This window comes from Bos taurus, chromosome 18, assembly GCF_002263795.3.
Source record: "Bos taurus isolate L1 Dominette 01449 registration number 42190680 breed Hereford chromosome 18, ARS-UCD2.0, whole genome shotgun sequence".
Lineage (NCBI taxonomy): Eukaryota > Metazoa > Chordata > Mammalia > Artiodactyla > Bovidae > Bos > Bos taurus.
The window spans coordinates 14,984,965-15,012,794 of record NC_037345.1 but is presented as its reverse complement, the minus strand read 5'-3'; the positions used below and the strand labels follow the sequence as shown (position 1 = coordinate 15,012,794).

Below are 27,830 nucleotides of genomic sequence, written 5' to 3'. Positions count from 1 at the left end.
CTTCCTGCCGCCGAGAGCTTCCCCGCTACTCCGCACTGCCCCGCCCTCTCACACACTGTGGAGAGATTGGCTGGCGCCTAGGTCCGTCAGTCCACCGTGAAGTGACAGGGACCAATAAATACGCGGGAGTTGGGAGACCAATCGAGGAGCCGTCTGCTGGGTCCGAAGGCGGAGCTAGAGGGGGCGGGGCTTGGAGGGGCCGCAGAGTCACCTGACCGCGGGAGGCTCCGCGCGGGGTGGGTGCTTCTCGCTGCAGGCTTAGGGGAGTCGCCATGGTGAGTGCTGAGGGGCGGCGGGCCCCGGGCTGACCCTTTTCCCAGCCACTGCTTGCTCCCACCGTTTGGAACCGTGCAGGCGGAGTCGGGGCCCAGCAGCTGGGTCGGGGCTGATACCAGCCATGCTTGGCCTACGGGTTGGGGGACAGGCCGGGGAAGGCCGCAGGCGGGCCGATACGGGATCGGGGGCGCGGCGGCGCCTGGCCATGGCCGTTGCTCTTTGAGGGGGTGTATTCGCTCCGTAGCTCTGAGAGTCAGTAAAGGCCTGCGAGCCCTCTGAGTGGAGTTGGCCTCTGCCCCGCCTTGAGGGGATCTCTAGTGCTGGGTCTGGGCGTCTGGCTGGAACGGGGGCGTACGGAGGGCCTGAGGCTCAGAGGTGGCGTTGGGACCCGCCCAAAGGCTGCTCCCTTGCTGACGGTTCCACCTTTGTGCCTGGTAGTGCTTTCGTGTCCCTTTCTTCTGCAAGAAATACCTTCTGGAGGGTCCTTAATAGTGCCCGGGCCTTTTTTAGCCTCATAGGCCTCTTAGATTGCAGTGTGTGTCAGAGAATTCTAGGGACTGGCTTAGGTGAATTTCCTGGAAGGACTCATACTATCTGATATCCATTAATTCTGAGAGACAAAAAAGAGACTGCTTGTTTCCTTTAACATTTGTTCTTTGGGCGCCCTGGCTCTTTTACTGACTTCCCCATTGATAAAATCCAGGTCTTTTACTTACTGGAAGTAGGCATTCTCCTTAGCGCCTCTCCATGCTGGCAGCAAATCGTGGTGTAGCTGTTGGCTGGTGAACTTGAACTTCCTCAAAATGTGAATCCTTGTGTCTCGTTTCCCCAAAGGCAAGTTGTCACTTGCATTTTATTAGCGTTTGACATAGCCTGTACTGTATAAATAATGTTTTTGCATGTTGGTGTACAGTATCCGTTTTAGTTATCTCACTATTCAGTTTGTGTAGACAGGCTTGTCAAAACCTGTAAGCCTGGAAACAGGCTTCGGTTTAAATGCACTAATGCCAAAAAGCAAAATGTTTGACATATATTGCTTGCATATAATATGATGCTGTACGAGGTGATTCTGCTTATTTCTCTGAGTTCTTATTTGGGAATTGATATAAGAATGGTGCAAAAATTAAACTGGCGTTTGTTTCTCAACATTTATGGATTGCCATTTATAGTGTTTGTAATAGAAAAGCAGCTACTTGAGGATCTCTTGTATATCCCCGTTCTGTGCGTGAGGAACCAGTTTGGAACAGTGAGGGAGACACCCGGTACTGTCCTCACGAATTTGACTGAGAAAGAAAACTGCAGTAGTAGTCTTGTCACAACCACCGTCTCTGTGACTTGGGCAAGTCACTCATTCTTCTTTGAGTCTCCTTTTTGCGTCTGAAAATAAATGTTCTTTTTTTGGCCCTTCCCAATTCTAAAATCTAGGATTCAGTTCAATTTATCATGCATCTTGTGTGTCTTATGTCATGCACTGTGCTGGACCCTGAAAACGTAGCCCATGCTTTCAAAGAACTTAAGAGTCTAGCAGAAGACATGTTTACGGAACTTAATGTAGTACAGTCTGAGTACTGAGGACAGTCCGTCAGTTCAGTGCTGTGGGGCCACGAAAGGAGAGAAGGTTCTGGGGAGTATGGGAAAGATTACAGGAAGTAACATGTGAACTGAGATTCTGAGGACAGTGAGTAGGAATTTTCTAGGTGGAGAAGAATGTGTATTGCTAGTAGATAAAGCTGGGGGAAGTAAACGGTCGTGGTGTGTGCCATCATAGGATTCCTGGGGAAATTTGTTGGTAAATGAAATTGGAGATGCTGGTGTTAAAATACATGTTTGGATGTTCCCATCCCTTCATTGTGCTTAGTTCTCCCTACTTCAGTTGCTATTTTGTGTCTTACTGTCATTTTAAAAATAGTGTTTTCATTAACATAATGAAATTCTGTATCTTTGTGAGATGTGTTATTTTCATTTTATAGTTGATTAACATCGCATTGTTTGATTACATCTATCTTGAAAACATCTATGTGAGTGGAGAGATCAACAAGTCTCTAGGATGGTTGTAGATAATTGCTGGTATCTATGGGGAATATAATAATGATGGGAACACTTAGGTGGATAGCTTATTACTAACTGCTAAGTAATTTTCAAGCTTTATCGGTGTCATTTCACTTTATTACTCATAACAATGATACAAGTATTTCTATTATCATTGTTTGCTGCAAGAGGAAATGAAAGCACATTGTTTGAATTGGAACTAGTTTTATAAGTGATATGTTCATAGTGACCTTTGTTTTCTCTGCACCTTTTAACTGTAGACTTGTGAGGGCTATTTGGCTTGAATGTGTGGGGTAAAAGAGGCCTAATCACAAATGTTAATTTGATCTTGACTCTAGTGTTTCCATTTTTCTCTGATATATATAACTGCTATGTACAGAGTCATTTGTAAATGACTTTTATGAGTGAGGGGTCATTGGTTACCTAATTTGTGTATAGTGAAATCGTGTTCATGTTAAACTGACTTGTTCAGTTCCATACTTGGCAGGAAGGGCATCTAGGTGTTCCTTTAGAATAGCCAGCTGCATTGTCTTACAAGTAATATGTAAAAGTACATTTATTCATTATAGCTTTATCTCTTTATTTTCTACATTTTGTATATATACTTTTCTATTAATTTTAAACCCAGTTGGTACAAAATAGAAAAAATTTGCTAATTGGCTTACAGATTACTGAGTCTAGTCAATTCTATACAAATATTTTTGAATCGTTTGAAATCTGTTTATAGGCCTTCCCAGATGGCTCAGGATAAAGAATCCACCTGCCAATGCAGGAGACACAATGCAGAACCCGTGTTTGGGTTCGCTCCCTGAGTTGGGAAGATCCCCTGGAGAAGGAAATAGCAACCCACTCCAATATTCTTGCCTGGAGAATCCCATGGACAGAGGAGCCAGGGGGACTACAGTCCATGGGATTGCAAAGAATTGGACATGATTTAGAGACTGAGCATGAACCCAGCCTTTTTATAACCACACTGTTATTTGCCATATAATTATACACAGTAGCCAAAAGGTAGTTCAGTTCAGTTCAGTTCAGTCGCTCAGTCATGTCCGACTCTTTGCGACCCTGTGAATCTCAGCACGCCAGGCCTCCCTGTCCATCACCAACTCCCGGAGTTCACTCAGACTCACGTCCATCGAGTCAGTGATGCCATCCAGCCATCTCATCCTCTGCCGTCCCCTTCTCCTCCTGCCCACAATCCCTCCCCGCATCAGGGTCTTTTCCAATGAGTCAACTCTCCGCATGAGGTGGCCAAAGTACTGGAGTTTCAGCTTTAGCATCATTCCTTCCAAAGAAATCCCAGGGCTGATCTCCTTCAGAATGGACTGGTTGAATCTCCTTGCAGTCCAAGGGACTCTCAAGAGTCTTCTCCAACACCACAGTTTAAAACCATCAATTCTTCGGCACTCAGCCTTCTTCACAGTCCAACTCTCACATCCACACATGACCACTGGAGAAACCATAGCCTTGACTAGATGGACCTTTGTTGGCAAAGTAATGTCTCTGCTTTTGAATATGCTATCTAGGTTGGACATAACTTTCCTTCCAAGGAGTAAGCGTCTTTTTAATTTCATGGCTGCAGTCACCATCTGCAGTGATCTTGGAGCCCAAAAAAATAAAGTCTGACACTGTTTCCACTGTTTCCCCATCTATTTCCCATGAAGTGATGGGACCGGATTCCATGATCTTCATTTTCTGAATGTTGAGCTTTAAGCCAACTTTTTCACTCTCCACTTTCACTTTCATCAAGAGGCTTTTTAGTTCCTCTTCACTTTCTACCAAAAGGTAGTACTATACTCAGATATCCATCAGCAGATGAATGGATAAACAAAATGGTATATACACACAATGGAATATTATTTAACCTCAAAAAGAAGGAAATTTTGGATCTCCCTGGTGATCTAGTGGTTAAGAATGTGGTTAAGAATTTGCCTGCCAATTCAGGGGACACAGGTTCGATCCCTGGTCTGGGAAGATTGCCACATCTTCCACATGCCACTGGGCAGCTAAGCCGAGAGCCCTAGAACCCGTATCCGCAGTGAGAGAGAAGCACCGCAAGCAGAGAGTAGCCCCGTTTGCCACAACTAGAGAAAGCCCACTGAAAGCAGTGAAGACCAAGTGCGGCCATAAATAAATGAATTAAAGTTTTTAAAAAGGACATTTTGACATATGCTACAACATGGATGAACCTTGAAGATGTTATGCCAAGTGCAATAAACCAGACACAAAAGAATGGATGTTGTAAAATTCCCCTTATATGAGGTCCTAGAGAAGTCAGGCTCTTAGACATAGAAAGTGGTAGTTGCCTAGGGCGGGAGTGGGGTGGAAAGTTACTGTTTATTGCTCACAGAGTTTCCCTTTGGAAAGGTGAAAAAGTTCTGGAGATGGATGGTGGCAGTGGCTGTACAACAGTGTGAATGTACTTAATGCTGCCAAACTGCACTCTTAAAAATGGTTAAAACGGAAATTTTACATTGTGTATGTTTTACCACAATAAAAATTTTCTAACATACACGTTTCTAATGTGTATGTTTTATCACAATAAAAATTTCTGCTTATCTCAAAGTTGGCCTTCTGAACCTAGTGAAATCCATTGATTCTAATAATTGTTAAATCTATTGCATCCAGAGATAAGGAGCCAAAAAACCCAAACCGTTGCTTGGTCTCAGAGAACTAGCCCATGATGAATAGTGAATTTCATTAAGTCAGAATCCTTAAATGCACATGCTCCTTGTCAGCATTTTACACTATTAGTTTTGTTGTGTGAGTTAGTGTTCAGTATAAAAGATATTGAACTTTTTCTTTGGTATTTATTTATGCTTATGAAGAAGTATGCCCTAGGGAAACTCAGTTTCAAAACATTTTTACCACCCAAAATGGAAACCCTGTACTCTTTAAGCAGTTACTCATCCACTGTCCCTCCTGGTAACCACCAGTCTGCTTTCTGTTTCTATGGATGATTTTCCTATTCTGGATGCAAATATACCTCATTTTATTGTGCTTTGCTTTACTGCATTTTTTTTTCCCAAATTGAAAATTTGTGGCAATCCTGCATCTAGCAAGTCTTTTTGGTGCCATTTTTCTAACAGCATTTGCTCACTTTGTGTTTTTGTGTCACATTTTGGTAATTCTCACAGTATTTCATACTTTTTCATTATCATGTTTGTTATGGTGATCAGTTGTGATTGTTTTGAAGTGACACAAACTGTACTTACATAAGTCTGCAAACTTAATTGATAAGCGTGTATATTCTCACTGCCCCCTGACCAGCTCTTCTTCATTACTCTCCCTTTTCTTGAGCCTCCCAATTCCCTGAGATTCAACAGTATTGAAATTAAGCCAATTAATTGCCTTACAATAGTCTCTTAAGTGTTCAAATGAAAGGAAGAGTTGAAAGAGTTCAAGTGAAATCAAAAGCTAGGAATGATTAAGCTCAGTGAGGAAGACATGTCTAAAGCTTAGCCTCTTGTACCAAACAGTTAGCCAGGTTGTAAATGTAAAGGAAAAGTTACTGAAGAAAATTAAAAGTCTTACTCCAGTGAACACATGAATGAGAGGAAGGTGAAACTGCCTTATGGTTGATATGGAGAAAGTTGTAGCAGTCTGGATAGATGATCAAACCAGCCATCACATTTCCTTTAGCCAAAGCCTAATTCAGAGCAAGGCCCTCTCCAGTTCCGTGAAGGCTGAGAGAGGTAAGAAAGCTGCATAAGAAAAGTTTGAAGTTAGCAGAAGTTGGTTCATAAGGTATATGTAAAGAAGCCATCTTCATACCATAAGAATGCAAGGTGAAGCTGCAAATGCTGATGTAGATGCTGTAACAAGTTACCTAGCAGATCTGGATAAGGTAATTAATAACGGTGGCTACACTAAACAAGGATTTTCCTTGTAGACAAAACAGCCTTCTATTGGAAGACAATACCATCTAGGACTTTCACAGCTGGAGAGAAGTCAATGTTTGGCTTCAGGAACAGGCTGACTTGTTAGGGGCTAGTGCAGCTGATGACTTTAAGTTGAAGCCAGTATTCATTTACTATTCCTGAAATCCTAGGGTCCTTATGAAGTAGGGCCTGTGCCCATAAATGGAAAAACAAAGCCCGGATGACAGCATATCTGTTTCCAACATCGTTCACTGAATGTTTTAAGCTCACTGTTGAGACCTGTTGCTCAGAAAAGAAAGGATTGCTTTCGAAATATTAATAATCATTGATTACGTACCTAACACCCAAGAGTTCTGACGGAGACATACATTGAGATGAATATTGTTTTCCTGCTAGCTAACACAACATCCATTCTGTAGCCCACAGATCAAGGAGTTATTTTGAATTTCAAGTCTTGTTATTTAAGAAATACATCTCAGGGATTTCTCTGGTGGTCCAGTGGCTAAGACTTGGCATCCCAATGAGGGGGCCCAGTTCCATCCCTGGTCAGGGAACTAAATCTCACCTAAATCTCACATGCCGCAACTAAGAGTTCACATTGCCACAGCTAAAGATCCTGCATGCTGCAGCAGAGATTGAAGATCCCACAGGCCGCAACTAAAACCCAGTGTAGCCAAATAAAAAGATTTCAAAAGGCTGTAGCTGCCGCAGATAATAATTCCTTTGATGGATCTGGGCAAATTGAAAACCTTCTGGAAAGGATTCACTATTCTAGAAGCTATTAAGAACGTTTGTGTTTCAAGGGAAGAGATCAAAAAAATCAACATACACAGGAGTTTGGAAGAAGTGGATTCCAGTCCTCATGGATGACCTTGTTTGGTTGAAGACTTCAGTGGATGAAGTCTTCAAAGTGGTCTTCCACCACTTTGAAATGTGGTGGAAATAACAAGAGAACTAGAATCAGATGTGGAGCCTAAAGATGTGACTGAATTGCCAAATCTCCTGATCTAACTTTAACAGATGAAGAGTTGCTTTGTATGAATGACTAAAGAAAGTGGTTTCTTGAAATGAACTCCACTCCAGTGAAGATGTTGTGAAGACTGTTGAAAATGGCAGTGCAGGATTCAGAATATTACGTAAACTTAGTGAATACAGCAGGGCAGTTTGAGGGGCTTCCCAGGTGGCACAGTGGTAAAGAATCCACCTGCCAGTGTAGGAGATGCAGGAGAGACAAGTTTGATCCCTGGGTCAGGAAGACCCCCTGGAGGAGGAAATGGCAACCCAGTCCAGTATTCTTGCCTGGAGAATCCCATGGACAGAGGAGCCTGACAGGCTACAGTCCAACGAGTTGGACATGACTGAGCTACTGAGCACACAGGGTTTGAGAGAACTGACTCCAATTTGGGAAGTTCTCTTTGGAAGGACTGATGCTAAAGCTGAAACTCCAGTACTTTGGCCACCTCATGCGAAGAGTTGACTCATTGGAAAAGAGTCTGACGCTGGGAGGTATTGGGGGCAGGAAGAGAAGGGGACAACAGAGGATGAGGTGGCTGGATGGCATCACCGACTCAATGGACGTGGGTTTAGGTGAACTCCGAGAGTTGGTGATGGACAGGGAGGCCTGGCGTGCTGCGATTCATGGGGTCGCAAAGAGTTGTACATGACTGAGCGACTGAACTGAACTGAACCATGGGTAAAATGGTATCAGACGATCACATGCTACAGAGAGAGAGAGATCGTTCGTGAAAGAGAGAGCCAGTCCATGAGGCAGACTTTATTATTGTCTTATTTTAAGAAATTACCACAGCCTCCATGACCTTCAGCAACCACCATCCTAATTACTCAGCAGCCATCAACATCAAAGTGAGACCCTGCACCAGCAAAAATTTGCTGAAGGCTCAGATGATGGTTAGCAGTTTTTAGCAATAAATTATTTTTAAATTAAGGTATATATATTATTTACTTAGACATAATGCTGTTGCAGACTTAATTAATAGACTACAGTACAGTGTAAACATATGAAACTGAAGAATTTCTGTGACTCAGTTTATTGCAATATTGCTTTTCTGCTGTGGTCTGGAACTGAACGTGCAATATCTCTGAGCTATGCCTTAATTTCATATCAGTGGAGTCACACAATGTGTGGTCTTCCATGTCTGATTTCTTTTCCTTAAGTAACCTTTTTGTAGTTCACGTAGCATCTGTCAATACTTCACTCCTTATGATTGAGTAATATTCCTTATATGTATATAACATAATTTGTTTATCCATTTGCCTGTTGATTCTTCAGTTGCTTTTTATTAAAAACATAATCTAAAACCAGCTTACTCGTTCAGACAGTGAACATTTATGAAGCATCCATTATGTGTCTGGCAATGTGTTGGGTTCCAAGGACGTGCAAATAGCCATCATTTATAATTATAATGTGATGCCTGCTGTAGCAGAGGTGTAAACACAGTGTTTATTCAACATAAGGATGGAGTGGTTAATTCTGTTCACAGGTAGATCTAATTCATTTTGCAAGCAGATTTTTCTGATGGCAAAAAGAAGACTGTACGGATGTATTTTGTCTGTTATAACTGTAGCTGTCTGTATTTGAAATGATACGGTAGATCCTTGAGGGAGTGTACTCTCTGTGGTGTTCTACTACAAGTCACTGTCAACAGTTAGCTATTTCATTTCCAAGCTGTTTAGTCCCTCATTATATATTGCCTAAGAGGATATGTGTTCTCATAAACTAGTTCCTTGGTCTTCCTAAGAATAGACTAAGATGCAGATGAAAGGTAGTTTAGGAAAAAAGGAAGCTTTTAGAAATTTGGGTTAGACTACTTAACCACCACAGATTGGTTATGTTCTGGGTGGATTTAGAGTGTATTAGGAGAAGGCAATGGCACCCACTCCAGTACTCTTGCCTGGAAAATCCCATGGACGGAGGAGCCTGGTAGGCTGCAGCCCGTGGAGTCGCTAGGAGTCGGTCACAACTAAGTGACTTCACTTCCACTTTTCACTTTCATGCATTGAAGGAAATGGCAACCCACTCCAGTGTTCTTGCCTGGAGAATCCCAGGGACGGGGGAGCCTGGTGGGCTGCCGTCTATGGGGTCACACAGAGTCGGACACAGCTGAAGTGACTTAGCAGCAGCAGCAGCAGAGCATAGGCAGCCATAAACCACCACCTTCTATTTCTTTGAAGACAATCTGCTACAGGAATGTTGAGTCAGTTTCTGAGAAGACATTCTCTGTATCTGTTAGTTTTCTCCTTCAGCAGTCTTATGCTATTAACTTCAGTAACGGCATGGCTCTCTGTTCAGTTGTCAAAAATTGATAAATGAGTGTGAGATGTAGAACTGGAATGAACCTTATATGAAAGCTTTGTAAATGTAAACTATGGCTGGACCTATAAAAATAACAGATTTGCTTGACGAGAGTTCTAATGACACATTAATGGGAGATTTAAAAAAATTTTTTTTAGCCTACAACACAGCAGTCACCGCAGGATGAGCAGGAAAAACTCTTGGATGAAGCCATACAGGCTGTGAAGGTCCAGTCATTCCAGATGAAGAGATGCCTGGTAAGATGACAGTGTGAGAGGCACAGTTGTAGTCTGCGTGTTCCTGGGAATGTTAGGCTGTGTTTTCTAAAGCCTGTGGCACTACTGCTCTGGTAAATCTAATATTCCGCCTCAGCTCCCTCAGGCGCTGTGTGGAGCAGTTTCGGTAGATAGCCCTGTTGAAATATTTATTTACCTTTATACTTGTGGTTTGAAATTGTCTGTCTTCCCTACCAGAATGTAAGCTCCATGAGGGTGGGAGACCCTGCCTTCTATTTATGCATCACTGTATTATCTCCATATCTGACCTGAACTACTGGCCTCATCCTCCAAACCTGAGGAGTACTTGACATGTAATAGTTGCTTAATAAATATTGGTTTAAAATGCTTTCAATTTGAATTGTTCAGCCTTTCCCCTCTATCTTGAAGGCTTTTATTTCTGTCCTGAACAGATACATTTTTTTGCAAGAACTACCTTAAAAACTATTCATATTCTGAAAGAGTAGATTATCTGTGTAGAAACTATAGATTCTCTGGAATAAAATTTAAGAAATGGAACCAAATAGGTTGGTACTTAAATTATAAGTTTCTGTATTGATGATGATGATAATATCTTGCCTTTGTAAAGTGTCTTAGAGTTTCTAAAGCTTAGTAATAATATGCTCTTTTAACCAGTTGTATCTATTGTATTGTTTTTCTTGCAAACCAGTTTGTAAAAACAAAACTCTTGGAGTGGAGAAAATGGGTGGCATGGAGCTTGCTATTGCTTGCTCCTGTCTCTTTCTGTGTATGAACAGTGTTTCTGTATCTAAAGGAATTGTCTATGTTTATGTCTTAAGTGGGGCATATGGACATTGTGAGGAGAAAAGCATACTTAAAGAGTAGTCATTCCAGACATCTCTGAAGAGTGTTTAACCTATGACCAAGCCATTGTCAGAATAGTAACTTTCTTTCAAAAGAATCAGTATGCCAATTTTCTTGCTTACAGGTAAAAGATAAATTAATGGAGCTATAGTTTAATAGTTGCCAAGACTGTAAAGATTTGAGTTATTGTCAGGAAGCTTGTGGTCCTAGATAAATGAGATTTGCTAAGCTTTGCAGCCTGGTGAGGAATTACGTTATCTTACTCTTTTCAGTAAAGTGAAGGCAAGGTGAAATTAAAACTTGATTTTTATGTGATTAAAATAATTTAGGTGCTGTATACTTTTAAAATTGTGTAATAGATCCTTGATTAAAATTTGTATAGCCAAGTTAAATGTTTATTTAAGCATTCTCACCGACGCTCTTGGTTTTTCTGTAGGACAAAAACAAGCTTATGGATGCTCTGAAACATGCTTCTAATATGCTTGGTGAACTGCGGACTTCTATGTTATCACCAAAGAGCTACTATGAACTTTGTATCTTTTGAATGTTGAAGAACATTTTGATCATACTATTTTCTTGATAAGGCTTATTTGCTTGTTCCCTAGGTTTTTTGGAAGTTGTATTATTTCTCATTGTCTTAATCAAGTAGTACTTCTCCCTGCAAATGTGCTGAGAAGAGTATCAGAAACCCCTTTTTTGTGCTTATACTTCTTTATGTGGCTTCTTGTTATATTTCAGTTTTCAGACCACTCATGAAGGATATTTAAATTATTAAGCAAATGGTTTTTTAATGCTAAGATTTTGTCAAGCTGGACTCTGACATGTAAAGGACATCAATGATTTGCCATTTCAAAACCCTTAAGTAGCCTCACAGGCAATCTTATTTTTATTGTTTTGCTTTACCAGACATCTTTAAAAACCCTTAAAGTCAGGAAAGCCCAGAAGAAGTTCTGTCTTTACTTAATTTAAACATGCTTTCTTACATGACTAACATTTAGGAAATTTGCCCAATATAGGACTTCCCTGGTGGTTGAGTGGTTAGAATTCTGGGCTTTCACTGCCATGGTCCAGTTTCAGTCCCTGGTTGAGGAGTTAAGATCCCACAAGCTGTGGGGCATGCCCCCCGCCCCCAATAAATAAAGAAAAATCTGCAATACCAAGAAAAGAAATTTGCCCAATTTAATGAGTCCAACAAGTTATAGAGTCAACATTCTTAGGTTGACTTAGCTTTAAATCCTTAATGATAATTAAAAGATATGGCTATTTCTGATGAACTGCACTACTTGGAAGTTTACCTGACAGATGAATTTGCTAAAGGAAGAAAAGTGGCAGATCTCTATGAACTTGTACAGTATGCCGGAAACATTATCCCAAGGCTGTAAGTTATTAAGATTCTGTGGGCTTTTATGTCTGCATTTCCCACTTTGTGTTACATCCTTTATAATCAGCGGGTTTAAGGTTGTTTAATTTCTTAACAAATTGAGGTTAACATTTTGATAGTGATTTTTTAAGGCTGTGAAGTATAAATAACTATTTATTATAGATTATTGAGGAACTTTGAAAATAGAAAAAAATGGACATATTCTAATTTCCTGACTACTAGAAAAGTTAATATCATGACAGTTATGAGTCCTAATGTGTTTAAAGGTGATATTATAAATAAATGGAAGGGTGTCCGTAAACAGTTACATTTTAAATTAGATGATATTTTCTTTATTGTGTAGGAGAAAACCTGCTTCCTGTCTTGTTTATTTCATGTTTGTATATATTGTGTTTGAATATAGTCAAATTCTTGAGTATTTTATTTCTAATCAAATGTTGCCTCATTCCTCTAGTTACCTGTTGATCACAGTTGGAGTTGTATACGTCAAGTCGTTTCCTCAGTCCAGGAAAGATATTTTGAAAGATTTGGTAGAAATGTGCCGTGGTGTGCAACATCCCTTGAGAGGTCTGTTTCTTCGAAATTATCTACTTCAGTGTACCAGAAACATCTTACCTGATGAAGGGGAGCCAACAGAGTAAGTGGTTTTCTTTCTTGATTTAGGTGTAGTATTTTTATTGTTGTTGTTGTAAAACATATAAAAAGTATAGAAAAGTATATAGAAGAAAATAAATATCAGTAATTCTCCTACCCAGAGTCAGCCACTGGTAGCATTTTGTTTATAGATTTCCTTTGAGACACAGTATATGTGATGTGATATAAAATGTACTCTTATAAAAATTATGTGTAGATTATTAGAACCTGCTTTTTTAATTTAGCATAATTGAGAGCATTTTTCCATTCCATCAGATACTCTTTGAAAATAAGACTTTTTAAATGAGCTACATTTTGAAAATTGTATTTGTGATAAAATAACGAAGTATGTTTAACTTTTTTTATGAGCTAGCCAGTTTTCATATTGTTTCTTGAATGTCTAATCAGTTTTTATAATTTAGCAACTTCTAGTTACCCCAGAGTATAAGTGATTTTAATTGTCTGTGCACACAAATTATATATTAACTCCAAAATGGGTGGGGATGGGGCGGGGAAGCCATTCAGAGAGAGCTGTGTCTTATGCAACCAGTATTCTAGCATCTGAGTCCGTTGTGCTTTTATCCCACAAAGATGGCAGATGGTCTGTATCCAGTTGGGTGAACTAGTCACATGACAAGTTCCCTTGATTGAGGAACTTATTTCCCTTTTTAAAAAGTTTCTATATTCATTTATTTCTTATGTGTATATTTTAGTTGTTTTTAGTATATCTACATCATTTCCTTTTTAAATGAAAAGCTATAATAAAACTTTAACCATGCATATGACAAAAATTTAAATGGTGTAGAAAAGATAAAAATTTAACAGTGTAGAGAAGACAGTGAGGTTATTTGCTGTGTTATGATATGATTCAGTTTTTGAGTATTAGTAATCAGCAAAAAGTTTTGAAAACTACTAATTTCCCCATCTTAGGAAATGTAAAAATAAGCAAGAAATACTTGGTCTTTTACCTTACAGAACTTACAAAGTTTACAGTTCAATTGCAAACATAAAATACTCAATAATAAAATGAGTTAACAGTGACACAAGTGTCCATTTTTTAAGGCTTTTTGAATTAATGGAATACAATTCTAAGAACAAGTTTAGTTGGCCCAGGAAAAGGAGTGGTTAAGTTGCTTCAGTTGTATCAGACTTTTCATGACCCCATGGACTGTAGCCTGCCAGGATCCTCTGTCCGTGGGATTCTCCAGGCAAAAATACTGGAATGGGTTGCCGTGCCCTCCTCCAGGGGATCCTCCCAACCCAGGGATTGAACCCACATCTCTTAGATTTTGGGTTCTTTATCACTAGTGTCACCTGGGAAGCCCCAAAAGGAGTGGGGGAGCATTTTGTCCCTCTAAACTTGAACTGCATCCCCTCCCTGATATTCTTTTCTCTCTTCCTCTTGAAATTGAGCATTAAGACAGTGTAGTTGAAGAGGTCTTTCATGAAGCGTTTGGTGTATTAAAGAGGTAAAAAGGAAATGCACAAAGAAGAGGAATAGTAGGAAATTGTTCCTGTATTTAAATACTGTGTATAAAGATTTTTCCAACTGTTTCTTTGCAGTGAAGAAACAACTGGTGATATCAGTGATTCCATGGATTTTGTCCTACTCAACTTTGCAGAAATGAACAAGCTCTGGGTTCGAATGCAGCATCAGGGACATAGCCGAGATAGAGAAAAAAGAGAACGAGAAAGACAAGAACTGAGAATTTTAGTGGGAACAAATTTGGTGCGCCTTAGTCAGTTGGAAGGTGTAAATGTGGAACGTTACAAACAGGTTTATATCTTTTTATTTCTCATCTTTTCTTATGTCATGAGATATATAAAGTCTGATTTTTTTAATTAAAATATTTAAAAAATAATATTGCATTGACAGTTGTTGATCAAAGAAGATTTAAATAAACCAAAAGATATATTTGAGTCTGTGTTTGTGGATTGGAAGACTCAGTATTATCATTATCAAGATACCAGTTTTCTTTACATTGAGATTTATTTTACTATAGATTTACTCTAAAGCTACAATAAAGTAATGTGATACTGGTGAAAGGGATAAATAAATACATCAGTGGAGAATAAATCAGGAATTAGCAAACTTTTTCTTTAAAGGACCAAATAGTACTTATTTTTTGGTTTTACAAGCCATATAGTTTGCAGCTGTTAAATTCTGCCAGTGTAGTGCAAAAGCAGCCAAAGATAATGTGGAAAACAATATACGAAAATGGTCATTAAACTAGATTTGCTGACCCCTAGAAGAGATGATCCAGAATAGACTCACGTGTATATAGTCAATTATTGTTGATAAGGGTGCAAAGGCAACCTTTTCAGCAAGTGATTCTGGAATAATTGGACATCTGTATGCAAACCAAGCCTCTGAATTGCCACCCATTCTCATACTATGCAGAGGAACTCAAAAAAATTTATCAAAGTCATAAGTGTGAAATTTGCAACTGGAATTTTTAGAAGAAAACACAAAGGAAGTCTTTATAACCTTGGATTAGGTAAGCTTTCTTAGGACACAGAAAGTACAAATCATAAAAGAAAAAATACCAATGAAATGGACTTTGACTTTTACAAAATAGAAACCCAGAATGTTTTTATTTAAACATTCTTTTGTAAAATTTTACAGTTTAGAAATTAAGTATGGATCAGGAAAACCTAAAATATGATTTTTAAGTTAGTAGTACAAATATGTTACTGGAGAAGTGATTTAAGATTTTGAAAATAATTCTTTAATTCTTAAAATCTTTTTTTTCTTTCAGATTGTTTTGACCGGCATATTGGAGCAAGTGGTGAATTGCAGAGATGCTTTGGCTCAGGAATATCTCATGGAGTGCATTATTCAGGTAGATGAGAACATTTCAGGTTTTTGAAGAACTCATTTTGTATTTCATTAATTTTCTTTGTTTTGGGGGGAAAAATCTTGATTGAAGAGAGATTAAGCTTTCCTGAATGAATCCTTTTCTCCTATTAATATAATAACATGGTCTTTGTATTGATGGGTTTTTCCTCCCAAAATATAGGAAAGAGTAACCTCCAAGTTGTCTAGGTATCATTAGTTTTAATTTAATTGTAGATGTACTTTGGTTAACAGAATATTTCTTTCTGGGGTTATGTTTAGAGAGGCTTGAAAGTGGTGTATTTGCACGTTCTTGTGTAATGTTAAGATGAATTTTTTTTCCCCCATAAATATGAGCTTTAAATATTAAGTCCAGAATATAGTAGAAAATGCTTTTACTAATTGATTTTTGCTAGTTGATTTTAGTAATAATTGATTATCATTTGATTTTCAGGTTTTCCCTGATGAATTCCACCTTCAAACTTTGAATCCTTTTCTTCGGGCCTGTGCTGAGTTACACCAAAATGTAAATGTGAAAAACATAATCATTGCTTTAATTGATAGGTAAGAGTTTCCCGTATTGAAGGGTAGATGTTCTGACTTTTGAATAGTGAATTTAAAACATTTTTGTGAATTCTTTTTTACATCTTTATTAATGATTTTGATTTAGTTAACATTAGTTCTGTAAATCTGAGTATCTACTAAGTACTTGTCTGGCTTACTCATGAGAGACGTTTAGCTCTTAGTTGAACAGAAGGCATGGAGATAATATTTTTAATCTATGCATTTAATTGGTGTTTAAAGACATTATACAGTCCCAACATTTAAATTTTATAAATCCATTTATCACCAAAGAGCAAACCTTGTGTTTTACAATGATGAAAGTTATCTTTCAGAGGGAAACAATTTGATCTGGAATCTTTATCAAGTAGACATAAATATAGATAATTAAGAATGTTCAAGTAATCACTCTGTTCCTCCATTTTTTTAAAGAAGAGTTTTCAAATAATCAGGATAAACAGTAATGATAACGGAACAAGCATTGTTTTGAGTAGTTTAAGATGTGGTAAATAGAAGTTAACTTGACTGCTTTTAGAATTAGTTGTGTTTTAAACTTTACGGTAGTAAAAATGCAGTGTCGTAAAATTATCTATGTACTTTTTACATTTTAGAGATTACTTTTTATAATCATAGCTGTTGAATACATTTTGTCATGTTAATACAGTTCTGTCCATGACTACTTAATTAGACTTCAAAGAATTTGACAGAATTGACCTGTTAAAAATCTGGTGCATATGGTATAAAGTAAGAATGCAGTGAAAAAGGCATCGTCGGTAAAACTGTTCCATTAAAAATGAATTGAGAGAAAAGCTGAAAGGGTAAAATGTCATCCATGATCCCACTGCCCCAATCCCTGTATGTTTTCAAATAAAGAGTATTTTCTTTTTTAGATTAGCTTTATTTGCTCACCGTGAAGATGGACCTGGAATCCCAACAGATATTAAACTTTTTGACATATTTTCACAGCAGGTGGCTACAGTAATACAGGTTTGTATGACTTTCTTCCTAAGTTCTAAACACTTTCAAAATTCTCAGCTGATAGTCTTTTAGTAATTGTTTAAAATAAATTCCATGGTTTTCTGAACATTCCAGTCTAGACAAGACATGCCTTCGGAGGATGTTGTATCTTTACAAGTCTCTCTCATTAATCTCGCTATGAAGTGTTATCCTGATCGTGTGGACTATGTTGATAAAGTTCTAGAAACAACAGTGGAGATATTTAATAAGCTCAACCTTGAACAGTAAGTCAAACATTTTTATAAAAACCTTTGTAAAACTTTTTTGTCCCAGATTTGTTTTCCTTTTGCAATTATTTTTTTAAATGTTAGAGTTCATCTTGTTTTTTAAGCATCTGTTAGATTGACATGCTTGGTACTAACCAGGGCAGAAAGTGGCAGCCAGTTGCTTGGTTGTGTAGTGATGAGGTAGTGGCACTCACAGACCACAGGCATCTTTAGAGACCCGTGTCTCCATTCAGACCCCTTTGTATAACTACTTATGGTGAGTTAGTATTTCCATAAGTAGTTTCCAACAGATGAGTCAATTATGAAAAAATTAGGGATCCATGTATGTATTTAAGATGTGAAAATTATATTGGTTTAAATTTTTTTCTATTTTCAGCTTTGATTTTGATTTCAGGCGTGGTATGAATATTCTCTTGTGTACTTGCATCTTCCTCAACTATGCTGTCCTAGACCTGTTGCATCCTCTAGGGGCCGCTTGCACAGTTGTGATTTTATTATCTTTTTCCAGTAGTCCCTTTACTGTCCCATCCTCCACTGCTTCTGAACATGAGTCAAGCTAGGCCCCTCCTTGCCCTATATTATCATTTCATCTCACATAATCTTTTTGTTTTCCATCTCTCTTCCAGTGGTTTAGTTGCATCTGGAAGGTTTATTTTTTCTTTTACCTCTTTTTCTTTTTGTCACTCTCATCTTTTGTGTGAATCAAAAAAACATTCCAGATCTTAAATAAATTTTGTATCTTTATCTTCCCCACTAAGTGAGTTTAAAAGTAAAATTAGACAGAATAAAGAATTCGAAGTCCCAACCTCTAAAGGTCTTATAAATGCCTGGATATTCCTCAGTCACCCTGGAATGTTCCTAATTTTATCCTGCTTTTCCTTATTCACCAACATCTGATGCAGAAGAAATAATTTATGTCTTATGTATTATGTTCTTCACTTGCTAGTTTTGTGTGGATTTTTCGTCCTGAATATACAGTACTTATTGACTGCCCTAGAAACCTAACTCAGAGAAGGCAATGGCACCCCACTCCAGTACTGTTGCCCGGAAAATCCCATGGATGGAGGAGCCTGGTCGGCTGCAGTCCGTGGGGTCGCTAAGAGTCAGACACGATGAGTGACTTCACTTTCACTTTCTACTTTCATGCATTGGAGAAGGAAATGGCAACCCACTCCAGTGTTCTTGCCTGGAGAATCTCATGGACGGAGAAGCCTGGTAGGCTGCAGTCCATGGGGTCGCACAGAGTCAGACACAACTGAAGCGACTTGGCAGCCAGTGTTCTTGCCTGGAGAATCCCAGCGACGGTGGGGCCTGGTGGGCTGCCGTCTATGGGGTCGCACAGAGTCGGACACAACTGAAGCGACTTAGCAGCAGCAGCAGCAGCAGAAACCTAACTACCACTTAAAATACTTCCCTTAGAAATACCACATTCTAGACAGTCTTTATAACTCCATGAACAACCTGTTCATGAATTGTAGACCAGCATAACCTACTCTATCTATAGGACTTGAATAGATGAATAAATGTGTGTGTTTAGGTGGACATCTGATAGACCTCTCTTGGAAGTCACTGGGGTATTTTGGGATGGTGTGATTCACTTCACCCATCTCCTTTAATATGTAAATGAACATTTTCAAATTTTTATGAATCAAGTGCTGTTTGTGTATGTCAGAGGTTAATTTACTCACTAAAGGACTGCTGTTTTTCTTTTGGCAGTATTGCTACCAGTAGTGCAGTTTCAAAGGAGCTCACCAGACTTTTGAAGATTCCTGTTGACACTTACAACAATATTTTAACAGTCTTGAAATTAAAACATTTCCACCCACTCTTTGAGTATTTTGACTATGAGTCCAGAAAGAGCATGAGTTGTTACGTGCTTAGTAATGTTCTAGATTATAATACAGAAATTGTCTCTCAAGACCAGGTAAGAGAATATTGACATGCTATATATTTAGAAAACAGAGACAATGTAGTTATGGTTTTAGACAATGAGACAGACACATGAGATGGGAGGGGAAGGTCATTTACTACTAAAAAATAGTTATAAGTAGCTTATTCATTATATAAATAAGATGGAAGATGTATAAAGAAGAAAATATAAAATAACTATAATCCCACAGGAAGAGAATACTGCTCTTAATTAACATTTGGTCTGTCTCTTTCTAGACTTTTATCTAGATGCATGCACTTTCCTAAAGAAAAAAGGAATTAAGTTGTTGATACGGTTTTGTAACTTTACACAACTAAAAGCACTTTTGTCAGTGGCGTTGCATGCTGATTGTTTCACCCTAGTCGGTTTCCATGTCTTCCATACTACAGGTGGATTCCATAATGAATTTGGTATCTACACTGATTCAGGATCAGCCAGATCAACCTGTAGAAGAACCTGACCCAGAGGACTTTGCTGATGAGCAGAGCCTTGTGGGCAGATTCATTCATCTTCTACGATCTGAGGACCCTGATCAACAGTACTTGGTATGAATTAACTCTTCTTATACCCCTTCAACAGCTTCTTGTGAAATCATATGTAGATGTGTCTCAAATAGTTTAATCCAGCTTGTGGTATTAAAAGGTTTCAAAAGAATTGAAACTGAGTAAGAGATTAACTGGACTTTTACTTTATGGTTAAATGCATTAATTGTAAACTTCTGGAGCTTATGAAGAACAAGTTGGTTGCTGTAATTTCTTCTGAAGACTTCTTAGAAATTGTAGAAAAGTCTATCTTCCTTTAGTTGGGTATCCATCCAATAATCATTCCATGTTTATTTTCTTTCTGAACTGTTGCTTTTAGAATTGTTCAGTTTTTCATAATAAACTTTTAAAGTATGAGCAACAACCTTTATATTCAGTTGTGTTTGTGTTTCCAAGGTTTGCAGATAGAGGTTGTGTTTGTTGGCCACATTAAAAATGTGTGAAGACTTTAAAATTGTCTTTTTCTTAACCCCCTTTTCCTGGCAAAAAACAATCAGATGAGATTCTCCCTTTATCATTAGTCCTTAATAAACCTTTGTGAAATGAATGAAAAATATGTTGCCTGAGTAGGATATTGCTGACTGATACTGGATAATTTATGAAAGGTGGCACAGATAGTGGCTTAATTATTGTTTGGGCAAAGTTGTCTAACCATTTTGGATACATGGGACTGTGAGTCTGTTGTAATGAAGAACACCTTAATTTGAGGATGAGCCCTGACTTCTTGTGTTGACGTTGTCATAGTTGACACTCTTGTACTCCTTCATAACCATTGTGAAAAAGAAGCTGATTTCTGTCTGTAGTGCGGTAGTCTTCAACTTGGCTTAGTGTCAAGCAGTCTGTGCACTGCGTGTGATCTGACCTAGTGGCTGGCCTGATTGTTCAAATGTTTTAACTGATTCCCTTATGTTTCTGTGTCATGCACATACCTGGCCTATGTGGGTTTTCATTTTTCGTTACAAACCAAAGTAGAAAGTGTGCTTTCCACTTGTGACCAGTTGGTTATACCATGTAAAGAAACACCTTTAAGGTGAGGATCGTTACCTTTGACTTTCTCAAGGGGGAATGCATTCTCTTCCTACCCATCTACCATCATCAAAGAAATTTACAAACTTGAATGTGTCACACACTGTGTCTCCACGTAGTAAAAAGTATTTCATGAATTCTTGTGGTTTTCTGAAACAACCAGATGTTTGTTTCCTAATGGCTCTTTTAAAGTTTATTACCATTTTCCTTGACTTAAAGGCAAGTCGCTCAGTCGTGTCCGATTCTTTGTGACCCCATGGACTGTAGCCCACCAGGCTCCTCCATCCATGGGATTCTCCCGGCAAGAGTACTGGAGTGGGTTGCCATTCCTTGACTTAAATGGTCTTAATATTTTCCTGAAGTAAGAGGCATGATATACCAGCAATATGCATATTTTTTATATTATAATAGTAGCCAGTATTTTGAGTACATGCAATGTGTTAGTACTGATAACACTTTACATCTGTTATTTGGTCTTCCCAACAACCCTGAGAGTGAAAATTAAAGTTAAAAGAAGGTAAATGGTAATTTTCCCAGGGTCACACAAATAGTGTTAGAATGTACATTTAAATGTGTCCAGCTTCAGAGCCTGTGTTCTTTATCAACACAGCATGCTTTTTACATGTGTGTGTGAAAATATATTTAAATCTGTATCTGCCCCTGACTAGCTCTGTAAGTTAGGGCAAGTTATACAACCTCTCTGAACCTCAAGCTTTCCCCCATTTGTAAGATGGGCTTCCCTGGTGGCTCAGACAGTAAAGAATCTGCCTACAATGCAGGAAACACGGATTCGATCCCTGGAGTAGGGAATGGCTATCCATCCAGTATTCTTGTCTGGAGGATTCCATGGGCAGAGGAGCCTGGCGAGCATCTGTCTCTTGGGCGATGGTGATGACTTGGCAAGAAAAGAAATGTAAGAGTATACCATAAAACTGTATTCAAAAAACAGTAGCAATCATCATGATTAGAGCTCTCATTTAATTTTATAAATAATTAATTATAGTTTCTATAATTACAGAAAAGATTAATGGGTTTTGTCTCTTTGTTTTGGTCAGATTTTAAACACAGCACGAAAACATTTTGGAGCTGGTGGAAATCAACGGATTCGCTTCACACTGCCACCTTTGGTATTTGCAGCTTACCAGCTGGCTTTTCGCTACAAAGAGAATTCTAAAGTGGTGGGTTTACTTTTAAGTATGTCACTAATTTTTTCCTCTGTGTGTGTATTTTACTTTATTATGCTAGAAAATTTCAAACATGTACAAATACAAAATGGTGTAGTAAAATCCCAGTTTCAATAACTCAATTCATTACTAGTCCTGTGTTAAATATTACTAATAGTGATGTTGATTACATACTAGTTGAAGGAATCACATTAAAAAAACACTTAGAAATGAAAGATTCGAACAGTTTAAATGATGCTGAAGCTTTTCCTGTGTCTAAAGATCACTTGTGAGAGAGACATTGGTAAGTTTTTCACAGAGTGACTGAGAATGCTTTACTTTTTCAAGAATGATTTTATTTTCTTGGAGTCTTTATAAAGTACAAGTTCTGAAGTGAGGCAGTAGTCTCGTTCAGAGGTTACAGTACATAACAAGTAAGATCTAATATTGGAGAAACATTCTCATAATGGAGAAACAATAATTAATAGAGAAACAAGGTATAATCATGACATAGCATGCCTTTGGCCAGTTTTTATAAGACCGGCCTGTCATGTAATTCCTTTTTTCCCAGTATTTTATGGGTACATGTTTGTAAATGTAATGATAAAGAAACCAACTAGCACATTACTATCTGCCATACACTGTGCCAAGGACTATAATCTTGGATTATTGCATTTATTCCTTGTAAAAGTCTGTGACAGTTACCCTCTCTTAAAGATGAAAAGAATCAATTGCTTTAACATGAAATTTGTATGGTCAAACATGGATAAAATATTTAACCTCACTGGTAATTATAATAGTGAACTTATTTAAAAATCAAACTGGTAAAGAAAAAAGAAAAATGTTCGGCAATGGCAATGGTGTGATGTGAATTCATTCTCATCTAGTAATGGTGAGAATGTGAATTACTGCAGTCTTTCTAGAAAACTCTGGCAGTATGTAACTACAGCCTTAATAAACCCAATATTTCCACTTCTAAAAATTTATACTAAGGAAAAAATTAGGGACTCAATAATGCTTTGTGTTTATAGACGATTTGTTATATTACATTTATTTCCAAAAGAAAGTAAATTATGCTGTATCCTTTTTATGGAATATTTTCTAGTGATTCAAATGGTTTTAAATAATTTTAATATCATGAGGAAAATCATGGTAAAATAAGTGAAAGAAAAGAAGTTGAATACAAATTACATGCAACACTGAGCCCAATTTAACTCTTCTCAGTAAGTACTTTAAAGCAGAAAACAAAACCATACCCAGAGGATCCCAGTTACGTAATATTTACATAGGAAAAAGAAAGGAAGACATTAACATCAGAATGTAATTAGTGATTATTTCTGGGTGGTAGATTTAGGAATGGTTTTAAAGAATTTTTAAAAAATTCTTTTATGTATTTTCCAAATTTTGTCCAATTTGGGAATATGTTGCTTTTTCTGATAGGGAAAAAAAATACCAAATATATAAAAATTGCAAAGCCAGTGACCTCAGATGGTTGTTTTGAGAAGGCATCCTGCTTGATCTACTTGTGGACTCCACAAGGGACCGGAAGATAGTAGGAAAACTGTGAACTCAGCTTTTACCACTTTTCCTATTTGTTCCATAAAAGTTTTATTTAAAATGAATATTCTTAAGCAAGTTAATCTTGAATTTAAGGTAATTTAAACTATTTTTTCTTTTTTTTAGGATGACAAATGGGAAAAGAAATGCCAGAAGATTTTTTCATTTGCTCACCAGACTATTAGTGCTTTGATCAAAGCAGAGCTGGCAGAATTACCCTTAAGACTTTTTCTTCAGGGGGCTCTGGCTGCTGGAGAAATTGGTTTTGAAAATCATGAAACAGTAGCATATGAATTTATGTCCCAGGTGATGATCTGCTCTCTTTCTGGGATGAATCTGTTTGCTTTGTTCAGTCACTTGTTATGTTAATGATGTTAAGTTATGTTATGTTATGTTTTATGTTAATGTGGTGGTACACATGGATTTACTCTTAAAATTAAGCACCCCTTTCCCACCATCTTACACTGTGCTTCTTAATACTGTAGTTTTATTGACTGGTTTGGAGCAGAAAAATTGATCAGAATTACTGGACACTGCTTCCCTGGTGGCTCACACGGTAGAGTCTGCCTGCAGTGTGGGAGACCTGGGTTTGATCCCTGGAGAAGGAAATGGCAACCCACTCCAGTATTCTTGCCTGAAGAATCCCATGGACGGAGGAGACTGGTGGGCTACAGTCTTTGGGGCCACAAAGAGTTGGACACGACTGAGTAACTAATCCTTTCATACTTTCAATGAGCTTGAGGATTTTCAAGTGTGTCATGGTAAAACTTTCATGAGGAAAAAAAAAAATCCCTATGATAATTCAGTTTGGAATCTCTAGATTAAAAGTTAAAGCAAGTTTCTTTGTTGCAACTTGTCAGCATCTTTGTCTTACAGCTCTCCAAGGGCACATGTATATTCTAATCTGAACTACTCACAGGATGAGGCTTTGATGGGAAATAACTGGAAAATGCTCTAATACATAGTCTCTAAAGGTCTATTCTGCTCTGTGTGCACCAGGCGTTTTCTCTGTACGAAGATGAAATCAGTGATTCCAAAGCACAACTGGCTGCCATCACCTTGATCATTGGTACTTTTGAGAGGATGAAGTGCTTCAGTGAAGAAAACCATGAACCCTTGAGGACTCAGTGTGCTCTTGCTGCATCCAAACTTCTGAAGAAGCCTGATCAGGGCCGAGCTGTGAGCACCTGTGCACATCTCTTCTGGTCTGGCAGAAACACAGACAAAAACGGAGAGGAGGTAAGATGGGAGGTCGTTCCTGCCCAGCAGTGTTACAGGAGAGAGGAGCATTGATAGGGAACACTGCAGTGGTGGTGTGCCTTGGAGGCGAAATAGGTAGAGTGCTTAGACACCTGACAGGAAATCTGTTTTGTTAAATAAAATGAACAGTAATGTATAGAGAGTTACATCCTGTGGTGAAGCCTCCACTTTGAGGATTCTGCAATGTAACAAGTTTGGACCACTTCCTTTTAAAAATACACAAAATAAATATAAAACACTTAATATATAAATATATAAAACAATATATTTGTTTTAAAATATTGCTGTGTACTTTAAAAAGTGAAGAGGATTTAAATTTGTGTCCTTTTAAAATATGAAAGAGCCATAGTAGTGTGTTTATTTCTTTGTGTGAAATGGGACATTTGTAATTCATTGGTCTCTTTAATATTCTTTAATACTCGTCACTGCCTTTTTTCTAGCTGCATGGAGGCAAAAGGGTAATGGAATGCCTAAAGAAAGCTCTGAAAATAGCAAATCAGTGCATGGACCCCTCTCTACAAGTGCAACTTTTTATAGAAATCCTGAACAGATATATCTATTTTTATGAAAAGGAAAATGATGCGGTAAGTGAATAGTAAATTGTTGTTAGTGAAATAATGTTTTCTTTTCCTGTTCTTAGGTTTGACGCATATAAAAGTTTATCATTCTGATACTTTCTTTTTTTGTTTACAAGGGTCAGAGTTTGGAGAGTCCACTTAGTTGGTCTCTTTCATTCTCTAAAGTTCTCTGTCTATATGGATGGCATCTAAGAAAAGAGCTCCCTATGTGCAAGAAAATTCTTATCTCTTTTGCTTATGAATATTTTATAAAAATAGTTCAGTCACTCAGTCATGTTTGACTCTTTGCGATCCCATGGACTGCAGCACACCAGGCTTCCCTGTCCATCTCCAACTCCTGGGGTTTGCTCAGAACCCATGTCCATTGAGTTGGTGATGCCATCCAGCCATCTCATCCTCTATCGTCCCCTTCTCCTCCCACCTTCAATCTTTCCCAACATCAGGGTCTTTTCTAATGAGTCAGTTCTTCGCATGAGGTGGCCAAAGTATTGGAGTTTCAGCTTCAGCATCAGTCCTTCCAATGAATATTCAGGACCAGTTTCCTTTAGGGTGGACTGGTTGGATCTCCTTGCAGTCCAAGGGGCTCTCAAGAGTCTTCTCATCACCACAGTTCAAAAGCATCAATTCTTTGGCACTCAGCTTTCTTTATAGTCCATCACATCCATACATGACTACTGGAAAAACCGTGGCTTTGACTAGACAGACCTTTGTTGGCAAAGTAATGTCTCTGCTTTTTAATATGCTGTCTAGGTTGGTCATAACTTTTCTTCCAAGGAGCAAGTGTCTTTTAATTTCATGGCTGCAGTCACTATCTGCAGTGATTTTGGAGCCCCCAAAATAAAGTCTGTCACTGTTTTCCCATGTATTTGCCATGAAGTGATGGGACCAGATGCCATGATCTTCGTTTTCTGAATGTTGGGCTTTAAGCCAACTTTTCACTCTCCTCTTTCACTTTCATCAAGAGGCTCTTTAGTTCCTCTTCACTTTCTTCCATAAGGGTGGTGTCATCTGCATATCTGAGGTTATTGATATCTCTCCTGGCAATCTTGATTCCAGCTTGTGCTTCTTCCAGTCCAGCATTTCTCATGATGTACTCTGCATATAAGTTAAATAAGCAGGGTGACAATTTACAGCCTTGAGTTACTCCTTTCCTGATTTGGAACCAGTCACTCTCTGTTTAAAAAAATAAAGAATTTACAAATGCTGAATAGTATTTATCACAAGTATAGAGTAATTCCCAAATAAGGGATTGATCAATATTTATAGGTTAAATAAAATGTTGCTTTTGTTCTTTTACAGGTTTATGAAGTTCTTTTTTTCCATTAAGTATTTTTTGTTTGTTTGTTGATATTTTAGATGAATAGCCAGTAGTTTTTCCTGAAGCCAGGGATCATGTTCTCACATCTCTTTTTTTTTTTTTTTTTCATAATTATTCTGGTAACTTCTAAGAGTAACAAAAGCTCTTCAAGATGTTCGTATTAAATGACATTATCTTTTATGGTACTACTTGATTGTGAAATTGTATGTATTCTTTTATAGGTCACTATTCAGGTTTTGAATCAGCTTATCCAAAAGATTCGAGAAGACCTCCCAAATCTTGAATCCAGTGAAGAAACAGAGCAGATTAACAAACATTTTCATAACACACTGGAGCACTTGCGTTTGAGGCGGGAATCACCAGAATCTGAAGGGCCAATTTATGAGGGTCTCATCCTTTAAAAAGGAGTCAGGCTCCCATCCTCCTTTCCATGCACATCCAGTAAGGGTTTTATTATACTAGGCTTCCCTTCCATAGATTGTGCCTTTCAGAAATGCTGAGGTAGGTTTCCCGTTTCTTACCTGTGGTGTGTTTTACCCAGCACCTCCGGACACTCACCTGCAAGACCTTAATAAAATTATTCACTTCATAAGTGTTCAGGTCTGTCTGCTCATCCTAAGTAGCATGATTGATCTGCTATTTAAAATTCCTGTGATCTGTTTAAAAGAAACAAACAAACAAAAAAGCCAAAAAACCCCCACTTATCTCTGTTACTAATGAAGCGCCCCTTTCGTTTTTTCTGTTTTGTTTCACTGTTGAGTGTATAATTTCCTTCATTCCTTGGAAGTACTAACCTGAAAGTATCTTTGTTCTGAAATTAATTTAGAGGAAAGGAATACTGTATGTGAAATTCAGCTTGGGCTTCTTCCAAATTGCAAGATCAGGCCATGTGTAATATTTTCCCTAAAATTAGAGAATATTAATGCATGTTTGAGGATTTTAAAGCACCATGGTCTAAACCAGAAGCTATATTTTGCATATTTGGACTCAGCCATCCATTAAGAACTTATGTTGTCTTCTGGACATATTTATCAAAATAATTTTGTTCTAAATAGTATAAAATAGAAAATTTGTGATCTATATAATTTATGTATAACCTTCATTGTTGTAAATTTAGGGGGAAATGCATCATACAGTTATGATTTTTTTTCACCAGTGAAACAATAAAGTTGCTATTAACAA

General features: G+C 38.0%; 1 protein-coding gene across 1 annotated transcript; it reads left to right on the top strand.

Annotated features, from left to right (window-relative positions):
* Window positions 1–239: 239 nt before the first annotated feature.
* On the top strand, window positions 240–27,830 carry VPS35 (VPS35 retromer complex component). Its single transcript, NM_001046258.1, has 17 exons — window positions 240–275; window positions 9,678–9,776; window positions 11,056–11,152; window positions 11,874–11,997; window positions 12,455–12,637; window positions 14,197–14,410; window positions 15,393–15,476; window positions 15,924–16,033; window positions 16,921–17,017; window positions 17,123–17,271; window positions 18,991–19,198; window positions 19,594–19,749; window positions 21,828–21,950; window positions 23,619–23,798; window positions 24,492–24,731; window positions 25,193–25,336; window positions 26,870–27,830. The coding sequence occupies exons 1-17, from the start codon at window positions 273–275 to the stop codon at window positions 27,047–27,049; spliced, it is 2,391 nt and encodes a 796-aa protein (NP_001039723.1). The 5' UTR covers window positions 240–272; the 3' UTR covers window positions 27,050–27,830.

Excerpts from the sequence above, each read along its gene's own strand:
- VPS35 (NM_001046258.1), top strand. Across the intron at positions 11,998-12,454 it reads GGAAACATTATCCCAAGGCT|TTACCTGTTGATCACAGTTG; the intron begins GTAAGTTATTAA and ends TCATTCCTCTAG. Across the intron at positions 17,272-18,990 it reads AATAAGCTCAACCTTGAACA|TATTGCTACCAGTAGTGCAG; the intron begins GTAAGTCAAACA and ends TTCTTTTGGCAG.